This window comes from Elephas maximus, chromosome 12 (genome assembly GCF_024166365.1).
Source record: "Elephas maximus indicus isolate mEleMax1 chromosome 12, mEleMax1 primary haplotype, whole genome shotgun sequence".
Taxonomy (NCBI): Eukaryota; Metazoa; Chordata; class Mammalia; order Proboscidea; family Elephantidae; genus Elephas; species Elephas maximus.
The window spans coordinates 41550968-41570637 of NC_064830.1; the positions used below are offsets into that span (position 1 = coordinate 41550968).

The 19670-nt window shown below is 39.2% G+C and overlaps 1 protein-coding gene across 6 annotated transcripts in view; it reads right to left on the minus strand.

Annotated features, from left to right (window-relative positions):
• Positions 1-940: 940 nt before the first annotated feature.
• The window catches only part of WDCP (WD repeat and coiled coil containing), a 35204-nt gene continuing 16474 nt past the window's right edge, over positions 941-19670 (minus strand). For all 6 annotated transcript variants that reach the window (XM_049904116.1, XM_049904118.1, XM_049904117.1 and 3 more), the window contains 3 exons: positions 12636-14508; positions 4289-4406; positions 941-2924 (listed from right to left, as the gene is read on the minus strand). In XM_049904116.1, the coding sequence (XP_049760073.1) occupies positions 2695-2924; positions 4289-4406; positions 12636-14489 (2202 nt within the window). In that variant the 5' untranslated portion in view covers positions 14490-14508 and the 3' untranslated portion in view covers positions 941-2694. The remainder of the gene's footprint in view (positions 2925-4288; positions 4407-12635; positions 14509-19670) is intronic.

A 19670-nucleotide genomic window follows, 5' to 3' on the forward strand; every position in this document is an offset into this window, starting at 1 on the left:
TTTTTTTTAAAGGAAAGGAATGACGAAATGATCGTTACAGCAATCAAGGGGTTAGTTATCTCAGCGGTGGAGCTATGGAGATGGAATAAAAAAGGGACACACAGGGAAACTCAGCGTTTCTCGTAGTGTTCTGGTTCTTAAGTTAGGTAGTGAGTGCTTCATTATATTATTAAGCCTTTTTTTTATACCTTATATGGAAATCCTGGTGGCACACTGGTTAAGTGCTATGTTTGCTAAGCAAAAGGTTGGCAGTTCAAATCACCAGGCGCTCCCTGGAAACTCTATGGGGCAGGACTACTCTGCCCTATAGGGTTACTACGAGTCAGAATCAACTTGATGGCAATTTTTTTTTTTTTTTATATACTTCATATGGAAACCCTGGTGGCACAGTGGTTAAGAGTTCAGGTACTAACCAAAAGGACTGCATCTAGAACCCACCAACCGCTCCTTGGAAACCCTGTGGGGCAGTTCTACTTTGTCCTAAACGATCACCGTGAGTCAGAATTGACTTTGATGGCAATGGGTTTGGTTTTTTTTGGGCTTATACCTTATACATATTGCATGTATCATATATTATCTATACAAACTTTAGAAAAATTTGGGTGCAAAATGGGATAAGTAAATAATATCTTTCATTACGCAAAATATTTTCAATAAAACATTAAACAATTAACTTAGAGAACTTAGCTCTTCTCTTCATGTCTGAAGAGTCGGCAAACGCTGCATTACCTTCTAGGGTTTCAATGACTATCATAGCAGGAGAGGCCAATGAGATGTCTCTTGTACCTGAGTTGCCATGGAATCAGATTTTTTGTAAAGACACAGATAATTTATATTCTGAACTGTCTACCAGAACTACAGAGACAATATACACACACGTAAAATCAGTAGCATTTCTCTATAGTAGCAATAATCACAAAGAAAATACCATGAAAACATTCACAACAGCCACAACAAACATTAGTGATTTTATTGAAGACTCGTCCACAAGCATTAGACCAGAGAAATGGCGATTATAACACACATCTTGAGGACTCACACAGATCTCACTCAAGAGTCCCCCACCCCCTCTTTAGGCTTCAGAATAGTTGTGACTTCATCACACCCAGTCACTTCCTTCCCAAATGGATCCAGGCCGCAGACTAGCCTCAGCCACTGCTCTGAGGCAGCTGATCACAGACAAGTGGCCTCCACTTCCATTATCCCAGCAGCTGTCTAATGCATTTGAACCACAAAATGGCCCTCGCTTTCTTCCTCTCCCTGCTCCATCTTCATAAACGGAAACAGACAGACAGGAGTCCCCAAGGGTACAAAATATTTTCTTCCCGGATAATTTTAAAGGAAAGGGTGAAAAAGATACGTATGTGCTAATGGAGCTTCTATAGCTGAAACAATTTATCTGCATATGTGCTCTGATTAGCCACACGTGGATCAATTTGTTGTGCTGCCGTAAGTAGAATTGATCATTCTGCTCGAGAGCAGGAGCAGTGGTGTCTATCTGAAGGCAATCAGGGCTCTTTCTGCAGTACAAGGCTGGCACTTTAGCCCTTACGTATAATCAACTGGTACGCATTAGAGCTACCTCAGATTCAGTAAAATTTCCAAATTTTTATTGTACTTTCTCTCACAGACACTATGCTGGTCTCTAAGACTTAAATGGAGGGAAAAGAATATCAAAACTAAAGTGACAAATAAATTAACTAATGGAGTGGCTATTGGGAGGAAATATGAAAATTTTATGATCCCCAAACTGAAAAGTGGAAACCCTGGTAGTGTAGTGGTTAAGTGCTATGGCTGCTAACTAAAAAGTCAGCAGTTCGAATTCACCAGGTGCTCCTTGGAAACTCTACAGGGCAGTTCTACTCTGTCCTGTACGGTTGCTTATGAGTTTAAACTGAAAAGCATTTCAGGGAGAAAACCATGAGTGATGATAGCGCAGAATCACGCCTTGGGCCTCGCCTGAGCTTGGCATCGCTCTGGTGGCACCAGTACATGCTCCTGTGGGGTCCAGAGGAGTTGAAGCACTTCTCAAGTTACTTAATGGACTTATAAAGTGAATGGAAGAAGCTCAAAGCCAATGTTTAGATGTATCTGGTCCTTTGCCAGCCAGAGATTTTTAGGGTCAGGTTTCAATACTGGGAGGTCCAGCCAACACCAGAACTACTGCATGAGTCAGGCAGCCCTGGGAGCAGAAGCCAACTGGTTTTATCTTCCTATGAGCTCTGCTGGCTCGTGGTGGTTTGGGGGAAATAGGTGTGCTGGAGCATTTGCTGTCCTGTACTCCTTACCCTCATCTCTAAGCCAAGGAAAAGACCTCTAACAGTGCTGAGACATCGCTGAAGTGCTCCTAAGACAGCCTGAACACAGCTTTGGGCAAGGGGCATAAAGCCTCAGAGAAACCAAAACTCACAATCCATATGGCACTATCACATTGTTTTGTTCTGGGAACTCTGCCCTTAGACAAAACCACAACAGTCATAAATACATGAACAACCACTTTCTAAGTCATCTAACAGAGACTGAACTCTGCTGCCACACAGCCCAGGGGAAAACCGGAAGACCCAGCCATGACAAGCGCTACACTTCTGAACGACAGTGAAAATTTGACCTGCAATAGAATTCACAGTGGAAAACAGACCTTGTTTTAATGGTGTCATCTGAAAAGCTATACAGCAAATACTCTACAGACAAATATCACGCTGTGCTGCCTAAAGGGTTAGAATAGCCAGTGGTATCTAACGTTTGAGCAGTATGGTCTCTAAAGACTTCAAGAGAAGGGTCAGGATCCAGATTCTGAGGAAAAGGGACTCTGAAGACATCTGACTTGGACAGTTTGCCATCTCTTATGATTACTTCCTGTGTGGCTGTGAAAGTTAATGGGATGAAGCCTTCGCTGTCAGCAGAGAGAAGGATCCAGAGGCAGTCTGTAAAGCAAAATAAACACATGGGCAATTTAGGATAGTACCTTATTCTAGAAAGAAAATATGACTATCAATGTGGTTTTCTTGAAAGAAGGGATACAGTAGTTGATGACACTGAACCTGATTATCCCAAGGCTTTAACAGAGAATGGGGAGCTGGAAGGACTAAGTATTACTTCGTATCAGGGTTATATGCCAGGGAGGGGATGCTTATGACTTACACCCACCCAAAGTTGATTACTTAGGCACAGTGAAGGGACATACATTTTCACCCAGGCTGGGCATCTATCACTCAGTGCTATGCAGATGTGTGTGTGTGCGTGTATGCGCGCGCGTGTGGGTGGGTGGGTGTACATGCATGTACGCGTTAGGGCTTGTGTGTGGAATGCTCCTATCTTATCTACAAGGTATTAACCAAACTGTGAATTTGGAACAGAAACGCCAAGGACCGATATTCTTTATTCTTTAGATCAACACCAACCTCTAAAAACCCAAGGAGGCTGAGCCTAGACTACAAAACTACAGTGGCCCAGATAATCGCGAGTGGTTTGTTCCAGAGTAGCCTAGGGGCCACTGGCATACCAGATGCCTAAACCATTTCTGGTTCTTTTAAGTCTAGTGTGTCTCACCGTTTGACCCTGTGATTTCACTTCTGAAAATCTATGTGTCCCACAAATAAAATATAAAATATTCAGAGAGGTTTTTTTTAGTGCTATTTGTAAAAGATTGTCAAATGCTAAATACAAAGTAAAACACAGTATACCTCAGAATGGACTATCACCCCCACCCATGAAAAATGACAATTACAATGAGCAGATGTCTAAAAAAAAACACTGATGATACAATGTTAAGGGAAAAAATGAAACAAAATTTTATGTTCTGCATAGTAGCTGCTGTGAAAAGAATGAGGCATAAAAAAACAGCCATGTTTACATCTGATAGAGCGTGGGCATAACTCAGTCTGATTCAGTTCCCTGCTACCTAAGAGTGCTCTCATGTCCCCTTGCTTGCTGCCTGTAAGAATGGTAACTCCTTTGAGAAACATTCTTCTATGTCACTATGATCTTTGCATTTTAGTGCAACAGGCATACACGAAGTTTTTGTTATTCTTTGTTATTGCTTTGTAACTCTTTTCTAGTTATTCCATGTGTACATTTAAAATTTCTAGCTAGGCTATAAATTGTCTAAGGGCAGAACCTGTATTTTTCATGTGTTTTGACCTAGGCATACAGTAGGCAATTAATACTTGTAAATTATCTAGTGAACCTCTGAATGGTTGGTTACATCTCATTTTCATTAGTAGTGCGTTACAAAACAGAAGGTGGAGGAAGGGAGTGTTGGGTGGGCTGGACTCTGAATTTCACCTACCCTGCAGCATTTCAATGAGGGAGAGGCCAAACGTCTCCTGAAGCGTGCTGAGCCTTAGTTTGCCATGGCAGAGAAGCACGGCTCTTCTTTCAACAACAGGACCTGCGTAATAAGGTTTCTTCACACAGAGAAATAAAAGTTGTTAAACAGGTTGCAGAAGTGATGGTGTTAACATTTCTTAAGAGCACAATGGGTAAAGAGGTTTTTTTTTTTTAATTCTTACCTCTTACCACTCTCAATTAGACTTCAGTTTTAAATAAGGAGCACTTTGCTGCCAAAAGAGCAGAATAAAACACAACTTCTAGTTTCCTCTTCCTACTGCTCTGATTTTTCCCCAGCGTTATGTCTTTATCTCTAGGAGCTGGCTTTCCTCAGGAATGACTAACGACATTGCAGGACAGTAGCCCGAAAGACATGACCTGATGGCGAGGAATTGTAACTTGGCTATTTTAGATATAACCAAGGAAAAATGCCAAGAAAGAGTGTCCTAAATGGCGGAGTAACAAAGGATCTGCATAGAGAGAATAAATAAACTGTGAGGAAAATTCACTTCGCTTACAAAAAGTACAAATGAAAACAAGTGATGCTTAAATTTTTAAGACAGATTAAAAATTGAGTCATCTTTAAAAATGGTTTCATATATCCCTAGAGAAAAAAGGTATAAAAAATTATAGTCTTAAGATAAATTAAGAGCTCAAACGTATAATCATAAATCAGAGAAAAATAATTTCTAATTATATAATATTTGAACAATATCTTCACGTAAGCATTCAAAGAACAGTTTTACAAGTAAGTTATGTATCTAGCTCATTTTGTTATTAAAATTATCACTACTCAATGTGTGATTCCTAGTGACTGCTGAGGAACAGAAATTTCAACTATGAAAAACAAACTATTTAAAAAGGTCTACTAATGAGGTTTTAAATAAAGTTCCAACAATATACTAAAAATCATAAGCAACTAATTCATCTAACTCTTATGAAATGTGACTTCTGAAATTAGAGGGAAACTCTTTCTTGCTTTTGATTTTTTTTTTTTTTTACCTCTTTCTCATTACAAAAGGAATCTACGTGCAATGTAAAAAACCAAAACACAGAAATTTATAATGCAGGAAGTAAAATCCCCCAATATTCTACTCTTCAGAGGTAACTACTGATAATACCTTGGCTGGGCTACTTTATTATAAACAAACATTGAGGAAAATGAAAAGTCAAGAAAACTTTTTAAAAAATTGAATTTTCACATAAAAGATATATTACTTGATAAAATAATCTATTTAAAAACAAATATAATTAAACAATAACAGGATATACTTTACCTTTTGGACTAAAAAGCATAGGAAAAAAACACCGATTCATAGCAGCATTATTATTCATAATAGCCAAAAGGTGGGAACAACCCAGATGGGTAAACAAAATGAAGTAGACCCATAAAATGGAATATTATTGAGACACAAAAAGAACGAAGTGCTGACACATGCTACAAGATGAACCCTGAAAACATTATGCTAAATGAAAAAAGTCAGACACAAAAGACCACACATTATATGATTCCATAGATGTGAACCGTTCAGAACAGGAAAGTCAACACAGCCAGGAAGTAAATTAGTGATTGTCTAAGACTGTGGAGGAAACCCTGGTGGCGTAGTGGTTAAGTGCTATGGCTGCTAACCAAGGGGACGGCAGTTCAAATCCACCAGGCGCTCCTTGGAAACTCTATGGGGCAGTTCTACTCTGTCCTATGGGGTCGCTATGAGTCGGAATTGACTCGAGGGCACTGGGTTTGGAAGACTGTGGAGCTGACAGTATAAAAAAAAAAAATAGGGGAGTGAAAAAAAGAGCATACAGGGTTTCTTTTTGAGGTGATGAAAATGTTCTAAGATTGACTGTGGTGATAGCTGCATGTTTCTGTAAGTATACTAAACACCACTCAATTGTATATTTTAAATGGGTGAGTTATGTTTCAATAAAGCCATTGAAAAATAAAGAAAAACATCCCAGGAGAAACAAAACTGAAAACATTTATACCTAACTATATTATACTTCACGTTGTCTTCTCAAGACACCCTTTGAAATCTTCTGTTTAGTTCTTTCACTTCATCAATTCTTCTTTTTTCGTTAGCTGCTCAACGCTCAAGAGCGAGTTTCAGAGTCTCCTCTGACATCCATCTTGGTCTTTTCTTTCTTTCCTGTCTTTTCAATGACCTCTTGCTTTCTTCATGGATGATGTCCTTGATGTCATTCCACAACTCATCTGGTCTTCGGTCACTAGTATGCAATGAGTCAAATCTATTCTTCAGATGGTCTCTAAGTTCAGGTGGGATATACTCAAGGTCATATTTTGGCTCTTGTGGACTTGCTCTGATTTTCTTTAGTTTCAGCTTGAACTTGCATAGGAGCAATTGATGGTCTGTTCCACAGTCGGCCCCTGGCCTTGTTCTGACTGATGATATTGAGCTTTTCCATCATCTCTTTCCACAGGTGCAGTCAGTTTGATTTCTGTGTGTTCCATATGGTGAGGTCCATGTGTATAGCTGCCGTTTATGTTGGTGAAATAAGGTATTTGCAATGAAGAAGTCGTTGGTCTTGCAAAATTCTATCATTTGATCTCCGGCACTGTTTCTATCACCAAGGCCATATTTTCCAACTACCAATCCTTCTTTGTTTCCAACTTTCGCGTTCCAATCGTGAGTAATTATCAATGCATCTCGATTGCATGTTCGATCAATTTCAGACTGCAGCAGGTGATAAAAATCTTCTGTTTCTTCATCTTTGGCCCTAGTGGTTGGTGGGTAAATTTGAGTAATAGTCATATTAACTGGTCTTCCTTGTAGGCGTATGGATATTATCCAATCACTGACAGCGCTGTACTTCAGGATAGATCTTGAAATGTTCTTTTTGACGATGAATGCAACACCATTCCTCTTCGAGCTGTCATTCCCAGCATAGTAGACTATATGATTGTCCGATTCAAAATGGCCAATACCAGTCCATTTCAGCTCACTAATGCTGAGGATATCGATGTTTATGCGTTCCATTTCATTTTTGATGATTTCCAGTTTTCCTAGATTCATACTTCGTACATTCCAGGTTCTGATTATTAATGAGTGTTTGCAGTTGTTTCTTCTCATTTTGAGTCGTGCCACATCAGCAAGTGAAGGTCCCGAAAGCTTTACTCCAACCATGTCATTAAGGTCGACTCTACTTTGAGGAGGCAGCTCTTCCCCAGGCATCCTCTGAGTGCCTTCCAACCTGGGGGGCTCATCTTCCAGCACTATATCAGACAATGTTGCGCTGCTATTCATAAGGTTTTCACTGGCTAATGCTTTTCAGAGGTAGACTGCTGGGTCCTTCTTCCTAGTCTGTCTTAGTCTGGAAGCTCAGCTGAAACCTGTCCTCCATGGGTGACCCTGCTGGTATCTGAATATCCATGGCATAGCTTCCAGCATCACAGCAACACGCAAGCCCCCACAGTATGACAAACTGACAGACACAGATGGAAAACCAAAAGGGAAGAACACGCTCGGCGTTTCTCGAGCTGAAAGAACTGAAGAAAAAATTCAAGCCTCAAGTTGCAATAGTGAAGGAGTCTATGGGAAAATATTAAACAATGCAGGAAACATCAAAAGAAGACAGAAGGAATACAGAGTCATTATACCAAAAAGAATTAGTCGATGTTCAACCATTTCAAGAGGTGGCATATGATCAGGAATGGATGGTACTGAAGGAAGAAGTCCAAGCTGCTCTGAAGGCATTGGCAAAAAACAAGGCTCCAGGAATTGATGGAATATCAATTGGGATATTTCAACAAACAGATGCATCGCTGGAGGTGCTCACTCGTCTATGCCAAGAAATATGGAAGACAGCTTCCTGGCCAACTGACTGGAAGAGATCCGTATTTATGCCTATTCCCAAGAAAGGTGATCCAACCAAATGTGGAAATTATAGAACAATATCATTAATATCACACGCAAGTAAAATTTTGCTGAAGATTATTCAAAAATGGCTGCAGCAATATATCGACAGGGAACTGCCAGAAATTCAGGCCGGTTTCAGAAGAAGACGTGGAACCAGGGATATCATTGCTGATGTCAGATGGATTCTGGCTGAAAGCAGAGAATACCAGAGGATGTTTACCTGTGTTTTATTGACAATCCAAAAGCATTCAACTGTGTGGGTCATAACAAACTATGGATAGCATTGCAAACAACAGGGATTCCAGAACACTTAATTGTGCTCATGAGGAACCTTTACATGGATCAAGAGGCAGTTGTTTGGACAGAACAAGGGGATACTGATTGGTTTAAAATCAGGAAAGGTTTGCGTCAGGGTTGTATTCTTTCACCATACCTATTTAATCTGTATGCTGAACAAATAATATGAGAAGCTGGACTATATGAAGAAGAACAGGGCATTAGGATTGGAGGAAGACTCATTAACAACCTGTGTTATGCAGATGACACAACCTTGCTTGCTGAAAGTGAAGAGGACTTGAAGCACTTACTATTGAAAATCAAAGACATAAAGAAAACAAAAATTCTCACAACTGGACCAATGAGCAACATCATGATAAACGGAGAAAAGACTGAAGTTGTCAAAGATTTCATTTTACTTGGATCCACGATCAACAGCCATGGAAGCAGCAGACAAGAAATCAAAAGACGCGTTGCACTGGGTAAATCTGCTGCAAAAGACCTCTTCAAGGTGTTGAAGAGCAATGATGTCACCCTGAAGACTAAGGCGCACCTACCCAAGCCATGGTATTTTCAATCGCATCATATGCATGTGAAAGCTGGACAATGAATAAGGAAGACCAAAGAAGAACTGACACCTTTGAATTGTGGTGTTGGCAAAGAATATTGAATATACCATGAACTGCCAAAAGAATGAACAAATCTGTCTTAGAAGAAGTACAACCAGAATGCTCCTTAGAGGCAAGGATGGCGAAACTGCGTCTTACATACTTTGGACATGTTGTCACTAGGCATCAGTCTCTGGAGAAGGACATCATGCTTGGCAGAGTACAGGGTCAGCGGAAGAGAGGAAGACCCTCAACGAGGTGGACTGACACAGTGGCTGCAACAATGAGCTCAAGCATAACAACGATTGTAAGGATGGCTCAGGACAGGGCAGTGTTTCGTTCTGTTGTGCATAGGGTCGCTATGAGTCAGAACCTACTCAACGGCACCTAATGACAACAACATATACTATAGTTTTCCCTAATGATTGGATTATAGAGAATTTTTACTTTCAACACTTAACATTCGTGTATTGGTTCAATTTTTCCTCGATGAGCATATATTATTTTTGTAGTGGGGGGAGGGGGAAGAATATTATGTAACTGTAAAAATAAAAAAAAAGAAATGAGAAAGAGCTGTGTTTTGATATGGAGAGCCCTCCAGGATATATTTATTATGAAATGGAAAAGGAGACATACAAAACACTCTTTAGGATACTATAGTATCCTACCTTTTGTGTGCCAAAGGGGTAAAATGAGAATATATAGTAAGGTGTGCTAGTATTTGCAGAAAGAAATAAAAATAAAAATGGTGACCTGTAGGAGGTAAAGGGAAGCCAAGTAAACTGGGACGGGGTGGGAGTAAGACTTCTTAGTGTAAGCCGTTTTATTAATATGCTCTTTTGAGTTTTGAATCAAGTAAATTAGTTACCTATTCAACAAAAGAATTTAAAGGGGAAAAAAGAAAAAAAAGTTTTTTAAAGTTACAGAAGGAAAAAAAATCCTAACTAGATTTTACATTTATAAATAATGTTAAAAAAAAAAACCTATTACTGCAAGAAAATATACAGAAAGCTTCATTTAGTTAAATAAAACCATTTTAAGTATCTGTTTTGGTAAAGGACAAAATCAATGTAGCAAAAACCCTTTCTAAAAATCTAGGATTAAGATGGTAAATGTGTATTTGTTTCAATCAGCTCTGATAAGTGATAACTAAGTTCCTAATGTAGTTATGAAATTAATTTCTTAAAGCTTTTAAAAAATCAGTGATTTAACATTTTGGGGATAACTTGGAGAATATGAATAAGGAGTAAATAACGGGTTTGGTTTTTTTTTTTGGTATTAGATGACATTAACTATTACTGTTGTCAGGTGTGATAATGGTATTGTGGTAATTAAGGAAAATGCTCTTACATTTTAGAAGAGCATACTGAAGTACAGAGAGGTAGAATACCATGATTTCTACATTTAAAATGTTCCAGAAAACAAAAATCGAAGCAATTACGGCAAAATGTAACAACCGTTAAATCCAGGTGATAGGCACATATATAGTGTTTCATTATATGGTCTTTCTATATGTCTGAAATTTTTCATAATACAAAAATATTTTATGCTTTAAATTCTTCATAATAAAAAATTTTTAATTTAGTGTTTTAAACTATTTTTTTAGTTCTTCTGAAAACTTGTACCCTTGAGTTAGTTTTAAGAGAAAACTAATTGAAATACCTCCTCCTGATAATTATTTAAATAGTAATTTATATACTTATCATTGATTTCAATACCTACTTTCTATAAATATCTTTAAAATGAATATATATAAGACAACTGTAATCAAATCAATGTGTCACAATGGTTAAGAGCTCAGCTGCTAACCAAAAGGTCAGCAGCTCGAATCCACCAGCTGCTCCTTGGAAACCCTATGGGGCAGTTCTTCTCTGTCCTGAAGGGTCGCTATGAGTCGGAACTGACCTGACCTGACGACAACAGGTTTGGTTTGGTAATCAAATCAGTATGGTATTGGTAAACTTCTAGATAAAGAGATCAGTGTTGTAATATAGAGACTCCAGAATCAGATCCCAGTATATATACATTTATGTTGCTATGAGTCGGAATCAACTCAACAGCATTGGGTTTTTTTCTTATATCACAAACGGGAGCAGCAGTTAAGAGTTCGGCTGCTAGCCAAAAAGTCAGCAGTTCGAATCCACCAGCTGCTCCTTGGAAACCCGATGGGGCAGTTCTACTCTGTCATACAGGGTCACTATGAGTTGGAATCAACTTGATGGCAATGGGTTTGGTTTTTATTGTTTTTATAAGACAAATGTAATAGATCAAGTTCAGTGGGATAAGGATTACTTCTTAATAATGTTGCTAGCATACCTGGCCATCTAACTCTAAGAAAATAAAAGTGAATCATATGCAAAAACTGAATTAAAGACTAAAAGCTTAAATGTAAAAACTAAAATAACAAAAAATTGCAAGAAAACCTAAGTAATTACATGTACTGTCATTTCTCTAATATAAAAACTCTTACAAACTGATAACCCAACAGGAAAATGAGCAAGAGACAATTCATAAAAAAAGTTTCAAATGGCCAAAAAACACAACATGCTCAAATTCAAATAGTAAAGGAAATACAAATTAATAAGAGTGAAATACCACTTCACACTCATCAGACTGGGGAGGACGTGAGGAAAAGGACAGTCTCATGTGTTGTTGGTGCATGTGTGATGATGCACTGTGACGTAAAAACTCTTTGAAAGGCCATCTGACAACTCTATTAAAAGCAGAAACATATGCTCTTCAAATCTGTACTTCCACTTCTGGGAACCAATCCAACAGATATAAAAGCACTAATACAAATGGACATATACAAGGGTATTATTGCAGCACTATTCGGAATGCACAAGAACTAAAAACAAATTGAGTGTCCATCAACAAAGGAATGGCTAAATAAACAGTAGACCCTCAGCATGAAGGAGAGGATGCCATATGATCCCATATTTTAAGGCAATGACAAACCACTCTCACATGTATACAAAGATCTGCATAAGATTATACGAATGCAGAGAAAAACACAGGAAGATCCACATTAAACTGCTGGTCAAAGTGGGTTACAGGGAGCAGGGTTAGGACCAAGTCCAATGGGGATGGAAAGTGTTCATAGTAAAAACAGATATTACAATCTCTTTATGTAAGAGTACATGTTTACATATATGCATACATAAAGAGATGCATTAAAAATAAAGAAAAAATGTACACAATCTCTTTTTATAAATAGAAAAATACATTACATAAATAGGTTTTCACAACTAATTACAAAAAATATAAATTTTCCTAAGTATAAATTGCCAGAATGAACGCAGCAATTCATTTTTTCATACTATTCACATGACAAATTATGGTAGATACTGATATGTGTGCCTATTTGGTTGGCAGGCTAACATCCAACCAACCTGCAAAGGTGTAACAACTCATCTGTAACAAAACACGCCCAGGTAAGTGAAGTTCCATTAGAGCACTGTCTTCCTCATCAATAAATTTTTCATGTAGTACCCACTGGCTGCATGACCTTTTATGTACAGTGGTAGCTCCTCAAAGGAGATGTTACCTGGTAAATGATGTGAACATAAGGGGGATCCTGAGAGAGTGGATACCCCGGAGAGGGCTTCTTCCCATTATGAAGACAGTTCATGAGTTCAGAAAGACATCGCTGCATTTCAGTCAGATTCCTGGATAGAACTTCCAGTTTCTTAGATATCAGATAAGCTTCCTTCTCCCTTTGTAAGTTTTTTCTTTGAGGCATATAAGGAGGCTCTTGGGAATGGTTAAACTGAGCTGCCGAGGACTCTGGTGCGCTGCTCAGCCTGGGCTTTGAGGCTGACCGATTAACAGGCTCTGCATCGAGAGATTCTAGGGCAATGGAGCCCTCACAGATACTGGATAGAGGACTTTTGGTTTCTTTAATAAGGGTTCTTCCAGGACTTCCACTTTGACTACTGGTACTAGCTCTTAACAAGAGCCCTGTGTTTTGGTGATGAAAATCTGGGGAAAGACTTTCAATTAGCTTTCTTCTGTTTGCTTTATTTAACAGAGAACTGAAAGTAGAATAGCCACTCTGGCCTTCACTTGAGGTCACTAAAGATCCTTCTTCCAACTTTATTTCTCTAACGACCAAGCGAATGATATATTGGTCAGACTTTGAAGAAGGAAGGAACGCCGTATCAGTGGATTTTTGTGTTCCTACTAAAATTAATAATAATCTATCTGTCAAGAAACATATGCCTTTGGGTCTCTCATTACTTTCTAATTGAATCTGCTGAATGTTTGGCATAGAAGATGGGATGACAGAATAGATCAAGATGATGTTACAAGTACTGGAAGCCACTGCCACTACCTGAGCTTTAAGACTAAATGCCATTAGATCAGGAACCAGAATGCCTGGAATGGTCACTTTTCTGGTCCTGGTAACCTCTTTCTCGAAGGTCACAAGGACCAAATGTGAAGAATCCTGGCCAGTTCCTGTCAAGTAGTCCTTTTTTCTTAGACAAATAAGAGAACAGCCCTCAGATCCAGATTTATTGAAACGTACGTGAGTTAGATCCAGAGGATCTGAGGAGGCAGAAGAAAAGGAAGGAGAGACTGGCATTTCAGAATTTGTTTCAGAAGTGTCTGCCCCTTTATCCACTGAGGGCACTTCACCAATAACCGGTAAAGTATACAGGTAAGTGTCTTTGCCACTAGTCGGGATGTCAAAGGTTTCAGATGCATTTAAGCCACAAATCTTATCTAGTGGAAGCTCAGTGGTTATAGCAACCTGTGAGTCCACAGTGGCTCTGATGGCACGGATGTAGCTGTCTGCATCAAACACTGGGCAGAAGGAGCACCTGTGAAGAGCCTTGTGCGCACTGTCCCAAATGTAGGAATACAGGCTGCTGCCTACGGCCACCACCAGCCTCTGGCCATCCTGGGTCCAACATGCACAGTGAATGTGGCCCTGAGTGTTGAGGTCCACTTTTATCCGAGAATTGTCACAGTGAACATTAGGGAAAACAGAGACATTCCACGCAGTCAACACAGTCAGTACAGCACTTTTTGGGTGCCACACACAGCCCTGGGGAAGGACAGCGAGTGACTCTCTAATCTCACAGGTCTGAGACATCACCCGTTTGTTTGTCTCCGTAGTGCTGGGACACAGCTGCCACACAGTGACATGCTTCTTGTGCTGGACAGCGAGCAGAGTGGGCTCCTCTGCTGTACCAGGTGGGGCCCAGGACAGCCCATAGACGTGTTCAAACTGCCCAATGACCTTCGAGTCCCTAAACTTGGCCTCTCCACTGTGAAGCTGTAAATCAGTCAGGACTACTTGAGTCCCATCGGTCCAGGCAAGGCCATGAACTGGGTGTACTGCTTGATACAATGCATTTAGTCCAGTTCTGAGAAGTTTTCCTTTCCCCAACTCCATCCTTTCTGATAAAGGTTATCTGAAAAATTAAGAATAAGTTACACCATGAGAAAATAATCAGATGAATCCAGAACGTATGACATTTTACAAGACAAGTGGCTTGAGCCTTTCATAGGTCAATATTCTGGGGGAGATAAAAGGACAAGAGAAATGTTATTAAAGATTAAAAGAGACTACTAAACAATACAAGCAAACACAATGTATAAACTATGACTGAATCTTGAATTGGGGAACTAAAATTTTCTACCAAAAAAAGACATTTTTGAAATAACTGAGGAAGAGACTGAACTCAATCAGAGGCACCTTGGAAGAAATGCCTGGTAACCTGTTTCTGAAAGGTCACAGTCTTGAAAACCCTATGGAGTACAGTTCTATTCTGCACACATAGGGCCACTGTGAATTGGGCTGGACTTCATGGCAACTGGTATGTTTTTTGTTGTTGTTGTTATAAAAGATACTGTGGAATAACTAATTTTCTTAAGTGTGAACACAGAATTGTGGTTATATAGGAGAATGATGTACGTACCATGAAAATACACACGTTGAAGTATCTGGGGTAAAGTGTCATGATGCCTACAAATTGCATTCAAATGGTTAAGCAAAAAAATAAATTTTATACACATAGGTAGAGAGATAAAAGAAATGGAGAAAATATTAATAACTGACGGATCTTGATTGAGGTTATACTGTATTCATGGTACTTTCAACTTTGACATCAGAAAATGTACAAATCAGAAAGTTGAGAAGTCTCCTCTATCATCTGATTTCTATTCTTCCTTTCACTGCCAAATCAATGAATAACTCTCGTTTCACAGCTCAGACTTTATTATCACTTATTTTCACAACTCCCTTCAAAATGCTTTTACCTCCCTACCGAAATGACACTCAGAAGTCACTATTACTATTTCTACTTTCTCATATTCAAAGAGCACTTAATAATTTTCAGAACACTTTCACATTCCTCACTGCATTTGATCTTTGCAACAACCCTTCATAATGAAGTAGATAAGGCAAGTATTCAATGTTTTCATACTTAATATTATTTTTCCAGACATCTGAATTACTAAGGTACATACTCATTGCAATGAAATCCAAATAAACCAGAATGTCTAAAGCAAAACCAACCGTTCTCTCCTACCCTGGGCCAGGCCCTCTTTGCTGCCACCACCCTGTCCCCAAATCTCAAGTACATGTTAAAACCACAGTTAACAATGTGGTGTATATCTTTTGATACTGTTAAAGAAACCTACAAAAAAAAAAATTTTTTTTATTCACCTTTTTTTTTTCCTTTAAACAAAAAATGGGATATAAATCAGAGTTCCTGGGTACTAGCAACAGAAACCACTCTGGCTAACTCTAGCCAAAAAAAAAAAAAAAAGGTAACTCAAGAACCAGGCTCAGAAAAAAGTAGGCCAGAAGAATAAGCCATTTTGCTGCCACTATCACTAGACACGTCAGCTGCCGAGAATCCAATTTCACTGCCCCTTCCCCTGATGTCAATAGCTTCAGATTCAGAATCTGGAGGAAGCATTCCGCTGGCTGAGCCCCACTCACACCCCCTTGTTCTAGCTGCCAGGAAGAGGTGGAGAAGAGGCTTCTGTAATAGGGGCTGGGGCTTTGCCTCCACGAGGCTCACACAAAGGGAGATTGCCCTTAAACCAGGAAGGAGAATTCCAAAAATGACAAAGGATTACCACAGGGATCATGTTACATATTATTTGCTAATTTATTTTAAATCATGGGCACCTTTCCAACTCAGTAATATAGATCAGTGCATCAGTTGCAGGAGTACATTGACAGGGAACTGCCAGAAATTCAAGCTAGATTCAGAAGAGTACATGGAATGAGGGATGTCATTGCTGACGTCAGATGGATCTTGGCTGAAAGCTGAGAATGCCAGAAAGATGTTGACTAAGTGGATCATAACGAATTATGGCTAACATTGTGAAGAATAAGAATTCCAGAACACTTAATTATGCTTATGTGGAACCTGTACATACACCAAGAGGCAGTTGTTCCCAAAGAGCAAGGGGATATTGTGTTGTTTAAAATCAGGAAAGGTGTATCCTTTCACATTACTTATTCAGTCTGTATGCTGAGCAAATAAAGAAGCTGGACTATATCTGAAGAACACAGCATCAGGATTGGAGGAAGACTCATTAACAACCTGTGTTACACAGATGATACAACCTTGCTTGCTGAAAGTGAAGAGGACCTGAAGCACTTACTGATGAAGATCAAAGACCACAGCCTTCAGTATGAATTATACTTTAACATAAAACAAAAATCTTCACAACTGGACCAATAAACGGAGAAAATATTGAAGTTGTCAAAGAATTCATTTTACTTGGATCCACAATATATGCCCATAGAAACATCAGTCAAGAAATCAAACGAAGAATTGCATTGGACAAATCTGCTGCAAAAGACCTCGTTAAAGTTTTAAAAAGCAAAGCTGCACAGGACTGGGCAGTGTTCCGTTCTATTGTATGTTGGGTTGCTACAAGTTGGAACCAACTCAAAGACACCTAACAACAACAATATAGTTCCCCCTCAATCTTTTAAATCTGCTGCAAAGGACCTCTTTAAAGTGTTGAAAAGCAGGGACATCACCTTGAAGACTAAGGTATGCCTGACCCAAGCCATGGTATTTTCAATCACATCATATGCATGTGAAAGCTGGACAATGAATAAGGAAGAGCGAAGAAGAACTGATGCCTTTGAATTGTGCTGTTGGCAAAGACTATTGAATATACCATGGACTGCCAAAAGAATGAACAAATCTGTCTTGAAAGAAGTACAACCAGAGTGCTCTTTAGAAGCAAGGATGGTGAGGCTGCGTTTTACATACTTTGGACATGTTGTAAGGAGGGATCAGTCCCTGGAGAAGGACATCCATGCTTGGTAAAGTACAGGGTCAGTGGAAAAGAGGAAGACCCTCAACGAGGTGGACCGACACAGTGGCTGCAACAATGAGCTCAAGTATAACAATGATTGTAAGGATGGCGCAGGACCAGGCAGTGTTTCATTCTGTTGTACACAGGGTCGCTATGAGTTGGAACCAACTCGATGGCACCTAACAACAACAACAATCTTTTAAGAAGCTGCAAGGTATTCCACAGTAAGTATGTACCAAAATTTTTTCAACCACTTCCCTAGAGATAAGAAATCACCTGGTTTCCAATTTTTATCTAGACTGAATAGAGCCAAAAGTTTGGTACTGAGTTTTCATCACTTTTTCCTCTTTTCCTTCCTTCCAATGTCATCTACCTCTATGGTTTCAGTTATCATCCCCTGTGTGTATTATTCTCAGATCTGCATCTCTTCTCCTGGCTTCTTTGCTGAGCTACAATAACAGTCAAATGCACGTTGGGTTTTACATTATGGCTAATACCAGCCCTACTCAGATTCATTTTAAACTTAACATGTATAAAAGGAAAATAGTTTCATGGTACCTCATAAAATTGAATATAACCATAACTTACATCAACACCAGAATATAAGCTATATAAGTGGGATCTTCTAAAAATTAAGCAACAAAAGAGTAAAAAGAGAACCTAAAAACAAGGAAAAAAATTTTAGCTATAACATATCCAACAAAGGTCTAATCTCTAAAATCTATAGGAAAATCTAACACCTCTACAACAAAAAGATAAATAATTCAATTAAAAAATGGACAAAGGATATAAACAGACACTTCACCAAAGAAGACATTCAGGCAGCTAACAGACACATGAGGAAATGCTCTCAATCACTAGCCATTACAGAAATGCAAATCAAAACTACAATGAGATACCATCTTACCTCGACATTACTGGGACTAATCAAAAAAACAGAAAATAACAAAAGTTGGAGAGGCTGCGGGGAGATTGGAACTCTTATTCACTGCTGGTGGGAATGCAAAATGGTACAAACATTTTGGAAAACAATATGGTGTTTCCTTAAAAAGCTAGAAATAGAAATACCATACAATCTAGCAGTCCCACTCCTAGGGGGAATATATCCTAGAGAAATAAGAGCCATCACACAAATAGACATATACACACACACCCATGTTCACTGCAACATTATTCACAATAGCAAAAAAGATTAAAAGAACCTAAGTGCCCATCAACGGATGAATGGATAAACAAACTATGGTACGAACACAAAATGGAATACTACGCAACGATAAAGAACAATGATGAATCTGCCAAAAAACTCGTAACATGGATGAATGTGGAGGGCATTATGCTGAGTGAAATAAGTCAATCAGAAAAGGACAAATATTGTATGAGACCACTATTATAAAAACTCATAAAAAGGTTTATACATAGAAAGAAACAATCTTTGATGGTTAAGAGAAAGGGGTGGGGTGGGGAGAGAAAAACATTAACTAGACAAGTGTTAACTTGGGTGAAATAAAGTACTCAATACTGGGAAAAGTCAGCACAACTTGACCAAAGCAAAGTCGTAGAAGCTTCATTTAAAAAAAAAAAAAACCAAACCCGCTGCCGTTGAGTCTATTCCGACCCTATAGGATGGAGCAGAACTGTCCCATACAGTTTCCAAGGAGCACCTGGTCGATTCCAACTGCCAACCTTTTGGTTAGGAGCCATAGCTCTTAACCATTATGCCACCTGGGTTTCCAGAAGCTTCACAGACACATCCAAACAATGTGAGGGACTGAATTACTAAGCTGAAGGCTGGGGACCATGGTCTCGGGGGACATCTAGCTCAACTGACATAACACGGTTTGAAAAGGAAATGTTCCACATCTTACTTTGGTGAGTAGCATCTGGGGTCTTTAAACCTTGTGAGCAGCCATCTAAGATTTGTCTACAGGTCCCACCCCATCTGGAGCAAGGGAGATTGAAGAGAACCAAAGACACAAGGGAAAGATTAGTCTAAAGAATGAATAAACCACAACTTCCACCAGACTGCATCCAACCGAACTAGATCGTGCCCGGCTACCACTACTGACTGCTCTGACAGGCATCACAACAGAGTCTGCACAGAGCTGGTCAAAAATGTAGAACAAAATTCAAACTCACGAAACAAAACATCAGACTTACTGGTCTGACAGACACTGGAGAAATCCTGAGAGTATGGCCCCTGGACACCCTTTTAACTAAGTACTTAAGTCACTTCTGAAGTTCACCCTTCAGCCAAAGATTAGACAGGCCTATAGAACAAACAATA